This window comes from Synchiropus splendidus, chromosome 3, assembly GCF_027744825.2.
Source record: "Synchiropus splendidus isolate RoL2022-P1 chromosome 3, RoL_Sspl_1.0, whole genome shotgun sequence".
NCBI lineage: Eukaryota > Metazoa > Chordata > Actinopteri > Syngnathiformes > Callionymidae > Synchiropus > Synchiropus splendidus.
Window position 1 is genome coordinate 12,058,281 of NC_071336.1, and position 14,970 is coordinate 12,073,250.

The 14,970-nt window shown below is 45.7% G+C and overlaps 1 protein-coding gene across 1 annotated transcript in view; it reads right to left on the reverse strand.

Annotated features, from left to right (window-relative positions):
* Nucleotides 1–1,442: 1,442 nt before the first annotated feature.
* The window catches only part of efnb3b (ephrin-B3b), a 56,993-nt gene continuing 43,465 nt past the window's right edge, over nt 1,443–14,970 (reverse strand). Inside the window, exons 3-5 of the mRNA XM_053858562.1 lie at nt 13,242–13,334; nt 8,505–8,564; nt 1,443–4,688 (exon numbers count right to left, since the gene is read on the reverse strand). Of these exons, the coding sequence (XP_053714537.1) occupies nt 4,255–4,688; nt 8,505–8,564; nt 13,242–13,334 (587 nt within the window). The 3' untranslated portion in view covers nt 1,443–4,254. The remainder of the gene's footprint in view (nt 4,689–8,504; nt 8,565–13,241; nt 13,335–14,970) is intronic.

Here is a 14,970-nt window from a genome sequence, read left to right on the forward strand (position 1 = left end):
GGAAAACAAGCCACTTGCTTGAACATGCTGTTAATGAGTTCATTTCTGTCAGTCAGTGTTGGTCCGGCGACGCGGCCTCCGCAGCTTAACTCCAGCAGATCGTCGGGGAGTCAAGACAAGGGCCAGGTAGGTGCCGGATTAAACCAAAGCAGAACGCATATCGAAAATGAATGGATGGGAATCAGCCCCCCTCCTCCACGCCGCGCCTCTCTTCAGCAGCTTCCACAGCTGCTCTTGTCATCAGTGGTGTTTTTAACTGCAGCAATTTTCTCACTCCGCTATGAGGGAAAGGTGCAGTTGGGTGGGAGGCGCTGGAAATATAGCACGGCGGTGACGGGGAGGGCGGGAGGCGGCTGTGTAGCTGCAGGATATACGTGTTAATTTCAGATGATTGACTTGTTAATAATCTGGAGTCTCTGGACACACACACACACACACACACCTCAGCCATTAGAGCTGCTGTTTCATGGCAGCAAAATGAAGGAGGGAGTCAGGCTATTATTAATACGGAGTCCAACACACAAAGCTGCTGGTGAAAAACTGTGAAACTCCTCCAAACATCATCATCATCTTTGAGTTGTTTGATGGCTGCGGCTGCCATTTCCAGTACCGCAGGAGCAATTTGCACTTTTATTTCATAAACTACAAAACAAAGCCATAATGGGGAAACAATATGCCTGAGTGAAATGAAGGCAGAAGGCGAGTGACGCATGAGGGCAGGCAGGCAGGCCGACATCCACATGGATGAGGACTAGTTCATTGTATACTTGCGCCAACTGCTGTTTAAGCACTACTGCAAATATGAAATGAAATCTCCTGACTCTCACCGTGGAAAAACATTTAGAGGAAAACGGATGAGTCGAAGGCAAACGTGTGCGTGAGTTGTCTATAAGTGATGAAGTGTCCAGGGTGTCCTCATGCTTCTGGTACCCTCAGAACAACCTCATTGTATTCGCACATCCCTTGTCACGACCCACGGAGTTTCAGTAAACTCCCACAGAACTAGCAATGACTAGCATACGCAGAAATGTCCGACCAGGATTAATCCCTGGGAGTGAGCGTCATCCACACTGATACCGAGTCTTCCATCAACGGCCCACCATGAGGCTACACCAGGCGATACAGACGAACACAGCTTGAGGCAGGGACCGGGGACGTTGTCATGGAAACGCAACCTATAGTTTGAGGTGGAGGTGGGAGTTGATGGGGGATGAAATGGGGTCTGTCATTGGGTTGCCAGGCAACACAGGACACTAACGAAGACAGGTGTGATAACTGGCTGATAGCGCCAAGGTGTGAGCGCGCGGCAGAGCCAGCAGACAGTAAAAGCCCCCGTCTGAGATGAGTCAGCGCTCCAGATGAGACCTTTTATTAAAGGCTGGTGGACACCGCATTCACACAGAAACAGCACGCACAGCACTTAAACGCACAAAATGAAACACAGTGTTTGGTGCTTAAAACATTTTTGCTCGTTTTTTTTTTTTTATTCAACTTTTTTTTTCTTCCAAACAGGAATGTTCTAGTTTTCTCCTCTGTAGAGGTGTGTCAAGAATGGGAGGAGTAGGCCAACGGGGCGGGGCATAAAGCAGTCGGAGGTGGAGGGGGGGGTTTGTCACAAAGAAAATCTGCTTACACTGAGGAACACTCTGCAACACAAAGTCTCAACACAAGTGAGGCTCCAGCTCGCTGCACGGCCCCCAACTTTCTGCACAGCCCCTGCTCATTCGTTATTGGCACATAGAGCTACACACACACACACACACACACACACTCAACAGAACACACACACACTCACACACACTTTTGGTCCAGCAAGCGATGACAGAGCGAGGCGCTGTTTTCTCTCCACAGAACGACACTTTCTTTTGTTGTGAGACTCAAACAACATGTAAAAACGAACATTACTGAAACGCAACGGAGGGAAGAAAAAAAAAAAGAATCCGACTTTCGGCATTGTGCTGAGCAGGCGAGTGGGCGGATGCCAACGACCCAAAAATCAGCGAAAATGTAGTTAACCAGTGACACTCGGTTGGCACTGCCGACTTCTTAAAGAGAATGGTTTAAACAGACACAGAACAAACACAAAGTTGTCATACAAAAGATTTTTTTTTTTATCACATGGTTTCTGAAACTGTTAAACAAATACATTTTTTTCTTTCCATTATTCCTAAAACCACTTTAACACAATCGGAACATCATGAGACACATCAGAGGAGATGATATTGATACAAAAACACAGGTGCCAGAAAACAATACTGAGCTTGTGTATGTGTCTGCGTGTGTCCGAACGAGGATTCATCCACCTCTTTTCTTTAGAGACATCATTGGAAAACAAGGACAAGCTAAGTTTAGCGTCACGTCAGAACGACTCTGAATCTCCACACTAGCACATATGAGAACGCAGATCACATGATCACCCACTTGGGTATGTTTGGCGCCAGTCAACAGGAAGTGGGGATGTAGTATGTCAAAAATGAAAGGAAAGAAAACTCGGTAGGAGCAGAGACTTGCTACTGGAGTGTCGCAGGAATTATTGCAGGATGTGTGTGAAAAGGCGAGCAAGAAACAGAAGAGCCAAACACGGTTTGGTAGTTGCCCCAGTGTTGCAAGTTGAACCTGCTCCTGCTTGTTTTCTCCATGTAACGGTGTTGGGAGGATTAGTGAGGGGAACGTGGTCCACTGTGTTTTTCAATTCTCTCTGTCTTCAAGGCTGAACAGGCTGGAGTGTGGAGGGCAGCCAAACCAGCCACACAAGCAAGAGTTTATAGTGAAATGCCCATCACATCTTATTAGTGAGTGATTATAAGAAACATAACCCAAAGGTTTCGTGAGCATGTGAGCGCGCGCCTTTTCTTTTCCTCGGATAAAACACGATTGAGAAATTCTTTTCTCCATCCACTGTTCTTTGTCATCTCCCCATCCATAGATCCTTCATCCTCTCACCCGTTGCTTCCATCCTCCCCATTTTCTTTAGTGTGCAATTCCTTCAGTCTCTCCCTCACCCTCACCTCCTCCCTCTTAAGTTCTGCATTCAGTTGCTGCTTTATTCCTCCTCCCCAGACAGAACCCTTTCCCTCTCCTTTATTCTTTCACCCTCCCAACCTCACCCCCACACATCGCCCCCTCCCCCCAACCCGACTCTTTTCAAATATGCGTTTCAAAAAAAAAAGAAAAAAAAAAAAGAAACTTCCATGGATGTTTCTACCTCGACACTTCCACAAACGAGCGCTAAACTTCAAAACTACAGCCAAAGTACGCGGAGTGATAAAAATATACACCGTTGTGGGGGGAGGAGGAGAAGGGGAGGAAGTAACAGCCTCTACTCACCAGCGAAATGAAGAGTGATTAAATTAATGTACACAAGAAAAAAAAAAGTATTGAAGTGACTAAAAATAATAACAGCAGGAAAAATTCTGCCTATCAACGGAAGTTTAAAAGTAACAGAAATGTACTTCCTGGATACGCACGCACACGTTCACTCAGTCGCGCGCACGTACACGACAAAAGAATAAAATCGGCAGATAAAATTCTGCCTAGCAACAGGGGGGTGGTTCAAAAATAATAAACTATTTACTGGATATTCATATATTTCATCTAGAAGTGTCAATAACAATACAAAAAACTTTTTTTTTTCAATATCCGCTCACTATGTTGTGTTTTGGTATTTAAGACGAGTCTAACGAACAATCGCACAAAACGCACAAACTAAAACCCCTCGCGATGCCTGGTGGCCGCATGGTAACCGTCGCACTCGCACAGTCACACACACGCATGTTATTAAAATATACAAGATTCTGCCGTGGGCCTGGTCATGGGACCGCGAGCAACGGCATGGCTGATCGGTCGAGTTCGAGGCCCCTGCGGTCTCAGGAAGTCCTGAGGTGAGTTCAGTGTCAGGGCTCGTCTCTGTGGCGGTGGGAGGCGGGCGAGGCAGGTGTGGCTTTCGGGAGTCTTAGTTTGTTAATCCAATTCCTCACAAGTTCTGGAATAGCTCCTTTGCACACACATGTTGGTCATTTAAAGTGACTCCTTACATGGGGGGGAGGTGGCTCTTTTCACAAAGAGGAGGAACTCAGAGGGTCCAGCCGGCTCAGGCGGATCCGTGTCCGTGACCCTGACACACACTTCCTCGGTGTGGTGGGAGATCTGTGAGGGTCAATAATAGAAGTTGGGAGGCTGAAGGACAGTGATCTTTGCAGAGGGGTTCTGGGTAGGCAGAGGTGGGCGTGTCCAGGTGGCGGACCATCAGCCGCCTCATACTTTGTAGTAGATGTTAGCCGGGCTCTGCGGCGGCATCTCCTGGACGATGTAGACGGGGTGTCCGTAGTCCCCACTCACTTTCTCATAGTGAGGGCAGTAGGCGGAGTCAGATGTCCGCAGCGGGATGATGATGTCACTCGGTTCCGATCCGTTGTTGTTGGAGCTGCTAATGCCGCCGCCCCCTCCTCTCTTGGGGCTAGTGAGCGAGGACAGCGACAGTGGGGGGTGGTGGGTGTCTGAGTGTTTGGCGTGCCGCCGTCGGTAGCAAACAACGCAGATCACAGCGGTGACCAGGAGTAGAAAGGCAGAACCGCCAGCGGCGCCGGCGATGAGGGCAATGTTGGAGGGCTGGAGGGGTCCGTTCTCACCGCTTCCTTCGGTGTCGCCGAAGCCGCTGGCGCCCCGGCCGTGGGTGGAGTTTCCTGTGCCTGAAAGAAACAATCACTATTTGAGACGGATACTTTAACATGAATGCTGACGCTCATGTATTCAGACAACTCAACTCAGACCATGTAGACATTGAAAACCGACACTAGATGAACAAAGTTATTGCTGCCAACTCGCCGACTGAAATGGATCATGAATGCATAGAACTCTACGATCCATGAACACTCCCGATGGCTCTGATGTGGCTGTAAGAAGGCAGCCAAGTAAACCAAGTCTTGCAGTCAAGCAAAGTAAAGACAAAAGAGCATAAGGAAAGTTTCTACTCCATGTACTGTGTGCCTTCGTGGCAAGCATTATCATTGTTTTCCGACACGATGCAAGGCCTTTTTAAAAAGGAAGCCTTTCTGCACGAGAAGTGTCGAAGAACGCCTCACAAAGTAGGTGTCTTCAAACTCCCAGTGCCAGGAAAAACAGGACTCCTCCGTGAACGCCTGGGGTGATGAAAAATGTTTCTGTTGCATGGTGGTTTTTGAAATGCAGCAGCAAGGTTGTAGTCTAGCTCAGCCCGCGGCTGCAGCCTTGAGTTTACCTTGCATGTGGTCACACGGTCGCCACGATGAAGGGGATGGCAGTTGTGTGCGTGATAGCAGAGGCTTGTGAGGGCTTCACTGAAACACACAGTGGCCCCCTGAACATTCACCAGTGGATTTCTTCCACATGAAGGATACTCCAAGTACACACTGACAAACTGTCTTCCTTCCGGACTGTCCGTCCTAATCACTCGGTCTTTCTGTCTACTTGAAACCGGCGCTGCGAACCGACTTGAAAGCTCAGAGTTCTTCATAGGTCGGGTCAGAACCCAGCGGGTGAGTGATGGTCCAGAGGTGTGCGCGTGTCTGTTTCTGAGTGCAGCTGCCTGTTTAAAGCCGGGAGGACAAGTTCCTAAATGTGTTAGATTGCTTCATCAGTATTCTTGGCACACATCCGTCTGTTCTGTCCATCTTACTCTGCCGTCTCCTCCACGCTGCAGTAATGACCTTCCTGGCAACACAATCACCCGAGCAGACACACGGCGGCGAAGGAAAACACACCTCGTCCCGCTCTGCTCGGCTGCCTGTTGCGCCGGACTGACTGGGAACAAATCACTAATGCCGGATTGCACGCCCTTCCCCTCCTCCAGTTTTCTTCCTCCCTCCATTAACCCGACATCCCTCATTCTCCATCTCCATTATGCCTGCCACCTTCCAAAGGTTCTCTTTATTACATCCTGCTCTTCCCGCTCACTTCTCTTCCCTCTAAATCAAACACATTTCCACATTCAGGCCTCCGTAATTCCCCAGTGCTCCATATTCCCTTTGTTCGACTTCAACCTATTGAGATGAATCGACAGCAGCAAATAAAAAAATCCTTCTGTTTATCCACTTCTACTTTGATCTTTATTTTTAGTAGCTTGTAACAAATGAGGAAATCAGCATGAAGAGATTCATCTCGTACTTTGTGTGTCTAATAATGGTCCTGCATACAGATGACACACAACTAATCGGCCACATCAGTATAGTCTACAAAATACTGCCAATTGCCTCCATTTGCTGCCACATTGTAGCTCCGATGGGATATTTCCAGACTGTACAGGTCAGCAACCATCACAGTTGGAGCTAGGCGGAAAGAGTAGTGCTCTGCGGCCAAAAGAATCATGCTACCTTCAATAAAATGGGCCCATTGTTGCCACATGATATTACATACTTGACTTGTATCCAGAAGAAATCCACATCACCATTCAGTGAACTGCATGGGTTTCATTCTGATTCATGTTCTCTGTTTCTGGTTTGATATTTTCTTCATCGAAGAGTCGACATATTTGTTGGGAGGTGTAGGGAAAGTCACATAAGTAAGCTTTCATGCTTGTTCACACATCCGCCTTCCAGGTTAGGGGCAGCCACGGGACTACACTCATAAGGGGCCCACATGAGGGGCTATAGACAGTATAGATCAAGTGACCTCCGCTGTAATATAGTGAGGAGAACTGATAGTCTCACACAGGTTCCAAATCCCTACGTCTGGAAGGTCACATGAGGAAGGAAAGCATTTGTACACCAATGAAACTCCTATGCGTCGACAACAGATGCGGAACACTGACTTCAGCGCCACCAAAGGGCGCAAAAATCTACTAGGCAGAGTGTGTGCTTCTCAAGTGTCCGCAGCATCACCATTGTTTACTGCTCACTATATTCTAAAAGTTGCCGAAGACTTTGAGTTCATATTTCCAATAAGCTCAACAGCTGCTGCTGAATGAGCACTACTGGGTACTGTGTTTCTATTGGAGTAAAGTGATGACTTTCGGGGGGAAAGATGAGACAGACGGGACAGTGACCTCATCGTTTTCAGAAAGTTGAGGATCAGCCGTACAGACGGAGTCACAAATCCAGGGGTTTAAAATGTATTCACTCTGGGACCCGGTTTTAAAAAGTAACGGATCCAGTGAGTGAAAATGCCAGATTCGTGCGGACTTAAGGCCGATCTGACACAGAACTTGTGTGGATACAGCTGACTCCGTGAGGACAGAGCCTTAAAAAAAACGGTGAAGTGATTTTCAGCGATGCCGTTGTCTTCACATGACTTCCATTGTGTCGCTGCAGGGTACAGCCAGCTCACTGGTGTCAAAGAAGGAAGCCATGTTCACCGGCTCCCAGCCTTGGTCCTTCCAACAGATGTGTAGCGTCAGTGATATGGGGTTAAATAATTTACCCCACTTTTAATCCGCAACATCTCTCCTCTTTTTATTTAATCAAGCACATTAAATCGGGTAATAAACGCCTGATGTTCACAACGGTGTTCCTAATTGAGCCATTAGTGTGTAAAGGTTAGGTAAGATACACTGCTGCTTACACTAATGACAAGTTGAATCACAATAAATGTTCATCATTTGGCAAACTCTGCTCAAATAAGACAAAATTGGACGTCTGTTTAAAAAATCACCATGACTAAAAGGGATGCTACCAATACCACAATGCCCCATAAACTAACTTTACCTTGGACATATAAAAAAAAAAACAAGTCAGGGGATCTAACAGATATAGTGAGTGAGTTCAGTGTCATTATTCACTTACTACTGTCACAGAATTAAGAGCATTTCCCTCATTGATAATAAAAATGGTCCACGTCTGATTAATTAATAAAAAAGCAAAAACAACTTATCCTCGGCCTCATCTAACACGTCTCCAGATAGCCAGGTCCATTTCATCGATCTTGGCAGTCGAGGGATAAATGATTCTCTCCTTCCGCTCGCGCAGCATTGAATAAAGAGGCGACAAACTCACCATTATCAGTCTGTTTGTCAGCTCTGCAGGAAAAACTCATGCAGGGTGACAGTTGAAGAAAAAAAAAGTTTCGATTTTTAAGGCTAGCCACGACTAATCTGTTGACCAGTGTCATTCATGCAGGCAGCGTATCGACATGCAAGATGCTGCTTCTCTGCTAAATGTCAAAAACTAAATTACCAACTCATTGTTAGGCTCTAGCTAGAATATGGCATGGGATTTGAAATCTCCAGTCTGGAAAGCAGTCGAAGGAGGAAAACCACAAGTGTCACTTTTCTTTTGTGGCCCTGATACTTGCAACTTTTCTGTCTTTCTCTCCTTCTCATGATTGCTCTCTCACCCCTGAGCTTGAGGGTCTCTTTTTTCTTTCTGCCTCCTCCACTCCCATTTCTTTCTCACATGGATGCCATGCAGATCAGCCCAAATAATAGAGGACAAATTAGAGATCCACAGATGTCAGCGCTGCATGCACGCCCTCCCCCTCCTCCTCCTCCATTGTTCTGTAGATGTCCCCAGAGGCAGCTTTCTTTTTGTTCTTACCTGAATTTCGGTTAGTGGAGCGTCCAGCGGACTCCTTCTTGGGAGGAAGGCCGTAAGGACCTGAGGATGGAGTGACAAAAGACAATCACAACAAAGTTCAGTAATATTGTTGCATAAAAAGGTTATAGGACAAATAGACGCTAGTGGAAACAACCATACATCCCAATGATGGAGATGCTTGTGATGAATTTCAAACCCGAGCAGCTTTGAAACATTATCCGTTTCAATTTGGGACATAATAATTTTCAACACAATTGAATGAAACAACGCAATTTCTCGCTATATTTTACCATATTCACTGAAAAACTGAAGTGAAATTCCCACTCTGCCTCGGTGGGGATAATGTGCATTTTCATCCCCTCCAAAAATGCTCATAGTGCACCAATCGGAGCCATCAGTCACCGGCAGATTACACTTTCATTGTTTAAAGAGGAAATAAAAATCATGGATGTGGCCAGGGTGAAATTACGTGAGGACATAAAGGCATGTAATCTGCAGTTGGCAAATCCAGCCATCTGTCTGTTGAGCCCTGGGTGACGGCAGCAGCATTTAAGTGTGACACACAGATGCAGCCATTGTGAAAGTGCCACTCCTCAACGCTGACAGGAAGCTGCTTTAGAGATTGTTTGTTTGTCTTCAAACCATCTGGACCCACTGATGACAGAGACCAGACTTTTCTACCGAGCAAAAACGGAACAGATAGAACCATGAGCGCTTTGTCTCCCTTTTCCAGTTTCAGTCTTTTATCCCGGGATTTTCGGATCCTGACACGGCAGCTCAGACACACGGCCTGGTGGCAGAGCTGACAGGTGACAAACAGCAACACTTGGCCAAGTGAGACATGATTGCCAGGTAGCCTCCTGACGCGAGGACTGAACGGAACAAAGGACGCAATAATTCTTGGGTAATGAAACAAAAAAGGCAATTAAGCAATGCATTCATTGTATAATACGCCCTGGTTGAGTTAAGCAAATCTGTACGAGCCTCCTGTTGGATTAGGGTCCACAGAATGACGTCCGCTGACAACTTGGACACCACGAACAAACAGGTCTGTCTGTCAAGTGGATTTTTTTCTTCCATGGTGGCATGTGCATATTCCAACATGACAATGGCAGGATTCTCTGGGCCAGACCAGGCCCTGCTGAACCTTTGGGATGTGCTAGAGACGGCTCTGCACAGTGGTTGGACTCTCTCACCATCAACACAGGAATTAGTGGAAAGGGAACTGAAAACAAATCTTGTGGAATTGCGGGAGTTTATTGAAACAACGCCCCAGCGAATGTGTTTTATGAATAAAGCTGGTCAAGATTGAGGCCCTTTGTGTCAACACATGTCAACATATTGACGTCACCAAGTGGACCTTTGCGTGCAGGGTTTGTGCAGATAGCAGCCTTCTGTGTTTCATGTTGACGTACTATTTCAGATACACAATACATTTCCACTCCAGTGGCATCTCCTTAGGAAGAGTCACGGTCGGGTTAGAATGAGAACGCATGGGGTGAGAATCCTTACTCGTGATGCATCTTGGTGTAAAGTAAATAGTACATAATGTGACGATAAACTTGAGTCAGGATGGCGGCACCGTCAAGTCATTTTCCACTCACTCTAATGCCACTTCTTATACCCCAACCACTAGTTTTTCATTGTGTGAAGGACTGTCAACGACGAAGTACTACTGGACGGGGAAACATTTGACTCAATTGAAGACCTGACACGTCAACAACAACAACAAAGGGCGAGTTCTGAGTCACATCTAGTCTGTTTGACAATACAAGCGGCTGAAATGAGTTTTCTCCGACGGGTGGTGGCCGGTGAGTAGTTCTGTCACTCGGGAGAGACTTGGAGTAGAACCGCTACTTCTCTGTGCTGAGAGGAGTCAGTGTTGTTTGGGTATCTCAAGCCCCCTATGTGCCTCCCTTTGGAGGTGTTTCAGGCACAACCAGCTAGGAGGAGACGAAGGGTCGACCCAGGACCAGGTGGAGGGATGAGATCTCGACACTGGCCTGTGAGGATCTTGGGATCCCCCAGTCGGAGCTTGTGGATGTTGTTCAGGAGAAGGGCATTTAGCGCGACCTTTTGTAGCTGTGGCCCTGTGACCCAGCAAAGGATAAGCGGATGAGGATGGCTGGATGGATGGAATTTGTTACATCTTGGGTGTGAGAAGGGTGTATTATTTTTGGAGGGCAGACAGTGTATTACTCTACAGGGCTCCAGTGCTTTAGCTTCACCCAGCAGAATCTTTCTGTAAATCCAGAAAATGTAAAGTCTGTAAATGTTATTTTTAAACAGCTCTAGATAGAGAGACTCAGACTTAAAATTTGCCCATGGGTCTCTCAATCTCGTCCTGCCTCACAACAATCAGCATCTATCTGCTTCATTCTCTTTCACTGGCTACATTCCGATGAGCTACTCGGCGAGGGACGTTTCTGCATGACAAACCATTCATAAAATCATGGGACGGATGCATTAAAATAATTGTAGCAGCGAGATGAGCAACAACACAATAAGTGACCTACACATGACAGGCAGCTTTGTTGTCGGCATGCGGATTGATGCAGAGCCGTCAACATGCAGGCGGGTTCACCTCAAGTGTGTTTTTGTGACAGAGACGGAAAGCAAAAGAAATAGATAAAGCAGAGAATAAGAGAGGACGGGTCAGTGTGTGTGTGTGCCACTGTGTGTCCTCAGAGCACCATATCTCATCAGAGATCACCACGGAGCGGCACGCCGCTTATTTAGATGACAAACAACGGCGACGTGACCTTTCAGCCACACAGAAGATAAGACGGTGAGACAGAGAGAATATAATGGAGCAGGGTGATGGAGCTGGAGCCGGGGGAGGATCTGGCCGGCGTTCAGATGTAGAGGAGGTGATGAGGACGGGGAGAGAGGGAGTTTGGAGAGGAAGTTTGCACCGTGGTGTGAATGAAAAAAGGGTTAAAAAAAAAGGACAGGAAAGCAAAGTGAGATAGGAGTGTGTTGTTAAGATGATGTGTGTGGTGTTTTGCTTTTGAGCTGACTCAACTGATGCCTGGCGCCGATAGTCGACAATCAACCAGCTACAGCCGCTAAATCCACTAAAGAGAGAATGAAGCGACTGTGTGTGTGTGTCAGCGAGGTCGTGTGAAGGTGCACTACATTTCGTTACTGGCGTGTCAGGTTTAATTTCTATCACCTGGTTGTCACAAGGTGACAGAAATCGCAGTTGGTAAAAGCCTGTTGTTCTTATTGGCAGCCGATGGTTCTGTGTGCTCCAGAGTGTCGAAGATTCTATTCATGTCTGGGATGGACAGCATGTATCTGACTGGGAAGCCAGTGTGTGTGTATGTGTCCAGCAGTTAAAAGGCAGAGTGAAGGCAGAGTCAACAGGCCTCATTATCACTGACTGATCCACACTTCTCTGCTGTTCTCACCACTTAACAAGCTGTAATACGCTCAGTGAGAACACACAAAGATGACATGTGCGTGTGTGTGTGCGCGCGCGTGAGGGAGGAAGATAAGAGCTGTGTTGACAGAAATATGTGTCTCTGAAGATGATGTGGAAACTTGCATTAAAGTAAGTTTTAGCAGCCGCTGACCTGCAGGGGGAAAAAACTACTCGCACTCAAAGGCTTTTGTTGTGATATCCTGAAGTGTTGCATCACCTAACAAGCTAAACTGCTGTGTTTTACGGAAAACATAAACACACGCTGGAGCGCGACCTGTTCAGGTACTTTTCAAGTCATTGAAGCGCTGTAAGAGCTCATCTGCATCCCTAATAAACGCCTTCTCCTCTCATGTTTTCCTGATGTTAAAAAAAAAAAACTGCATCCTTTCTTCGCAGGATTAGTTTAGTTCTGGTTTAATTTCAAACAGGAATGTTTGATCTTTATTGCGACATAAAATGAGTTACAATTACTGCTCTTGAGGTGTTTTAACACACACATACTTCATGATTCCGCTTTCTGTACTACTGCATTTGGCTCTGCCGCCAGATTCAAGGGAAAGCCACCTTTCCTTCAAATAAATATTGCCTTTATTTCAAGGCAAAGCTGAGTGTTCCACTGCTGTGGGACTAGCCCGGTCCTTGAAGGTAATTTTTCACTAACAGTTACTTAATACAACTTTCAGTCTTTCCAGAGAATTATTTTCAGCTATATCAGGCTACACTTTCAGCGCCTGAACACTAAAACTGTCTGGCACCGTGCACCCTGATTCTATTACAGCAGGTGTGTTCAGCTGAATCACACAAGGTGCCAACGATTAAAACACAATCTGCATCCAAAAGAACACATTTTTATTGGACTTAAAAGAGCTTATATCCTTTTTAATCCTCACATAATATTTTATTTTTTATTAAACAAATTTATATATATATATATATATATATATATATATATAAAACATCGGTTTCAACTGGACATTGTGTTGATGCCAATCACACCGTCAAGAAGAGAGTCACACTCCACTGTGTTGTGTCTCGGTGTAGAGGGTTGTGTGTTTACATATGTGCTAGCATGTGTTTTTGCACGCAACTATGTTTGTTTTGTAAATGCTGCTCTTTTCTCTCTGCAACCTTTGCATAAGAAATTCTGTTGTTGTCTTCAATGGCATTCATGATCACATATCTGGCATTTAGGATAAAAACAACTGACAAATTCATCCATATCGGAGAGAGTTTTAAAGCATATTTACTTCCTATCCACTCTTCTGTCGGTCACTGGTGTGATGATTATAAGAGACAGTGTTAGCACTTACTCTGTCCGACTTTCAGCACCACCTTCATGCCTTGTGTGGCGCACACGCCGCCTCTCATGCTGTCCAGACCTTGACGTGTTCCGTCTGATGTAGCTGCGGAGACACAATAATCACCAGGTTAACATTCTTACACATAATACTGACAACTGTGTGGTGGAAGGTAACAACTTATTCGCAAACAAATGCACTCGTCCCAGCAAGACTGACAACCTTTAGCCTTCATAAGCACAGCAGCCATCCGCTGGTTAAACTGTGTGTTCCTGACTCTGGAACAGTCTGGTGATCCCTGGTTTAAATCTCGAGATCTGACATTTATATAAAACACATGCAACATCATTCTTAGTGCACGAACACAAGATAACATCCGTCAAAGCTGCGTCAGTGTTAGAGCGATCAAACTCCAATCCCAAACACGTCCAAATCCAGCGTCTCAAAAATGTAATTACAACAACAAAGCAAATTGGGCTTTTGGAGGAGCATCTTTTTTTCCTGGCAGAATAGATTTAGATAAAACAACATTTGTAAGACATAACACACTGGCATGGATCAATGCAGATTGATGCAAAAACCAGCTGAATGAGCTGTTAAAAGCGTTTTTTCCCTCATTTTAATGATCGAGGGATTTGCAGTTAACAAGCGGAAGTTGATGAATTAGCATTTACGGCGAGACACAGATGCATTTAAAATCCAATAATCGTTGAAGCAGCGGAGGGAACGGTGAGGGAAAAAAAACTGTACTGTTACTCTCAGCTCTTATGAGAATTGGAGCAGAGGATGCTTCACAGGTCACAAGTCAAAGACCAGAGAATTAGCAATGATTCAAGCGAAGAGGGCGGACGAGTGGACAGTAGCGGGCAGCGCGAACAGTAAACACACTTCTGTGTCTTGAGTACCGTCCTGTTTTCCCTTCAGCCTCCTTTCATATGAGGAAGTACAGCATGTGGCGAGATCAAAATGATGTTTGGTCAGTGGATTCAGGGAAGACTTGACACTTTGAAGTATGAACTTTTATTTCCTCGCAGGCGCCAGTTTTTTTTAGTGACTTTGCACGGCTAGAGATCAAGCTGTCTGTTTGAGAGGCGAGCAAACTAGAAACAGAAGTTCAACATGCTGCTGGTGATCCTCACAGAGAGATGGAGAGGTGAGGGGTAAAGCCCTGACTCATCAGACTTAATGTGCATGTACTAAACATCAAGTTGCACTTGGGTTTGTTTTAACTGTTGAAAAAGAACAAATTTAAAGTGAAAATAAAGATAGTGATTCTCAAACTCTTCCTGATTATCAAGCTGCGTCCTCCGCTACAGGTTTTTACTATCTACTGAGTCTGAAATTCTGCAATGTCACTGGTCACCACAAGATTCCTGAGAGCAATTTCAATTTCAATTTCTTGACCTCTTTCTTCCATGTCAGTAGAAAATGTGCTTTGTAGAAAGAATTTCCCAATTTACAACCACAAAACAATTCACTGAATATGCAATGTGGTTCTGCCACAAACTGTCAAAATATGTTTTGAAGAACACAACACAGAGACATAGCAGCCTCATAGACTCAAAGATCTCAAAACAGGACATTGTAAAGACCGGCAAATGATAGTCTTTTCTACTCTCTAATCCACTACCCATTGGGGAAACCTTCAGATTATGGATTGGGCGACATATTCCCACTAGAAATAGGGCTGCACCGAGCGATCGGCCAGCTGATTTATCGGTGCCGATATTGGCATTTATGA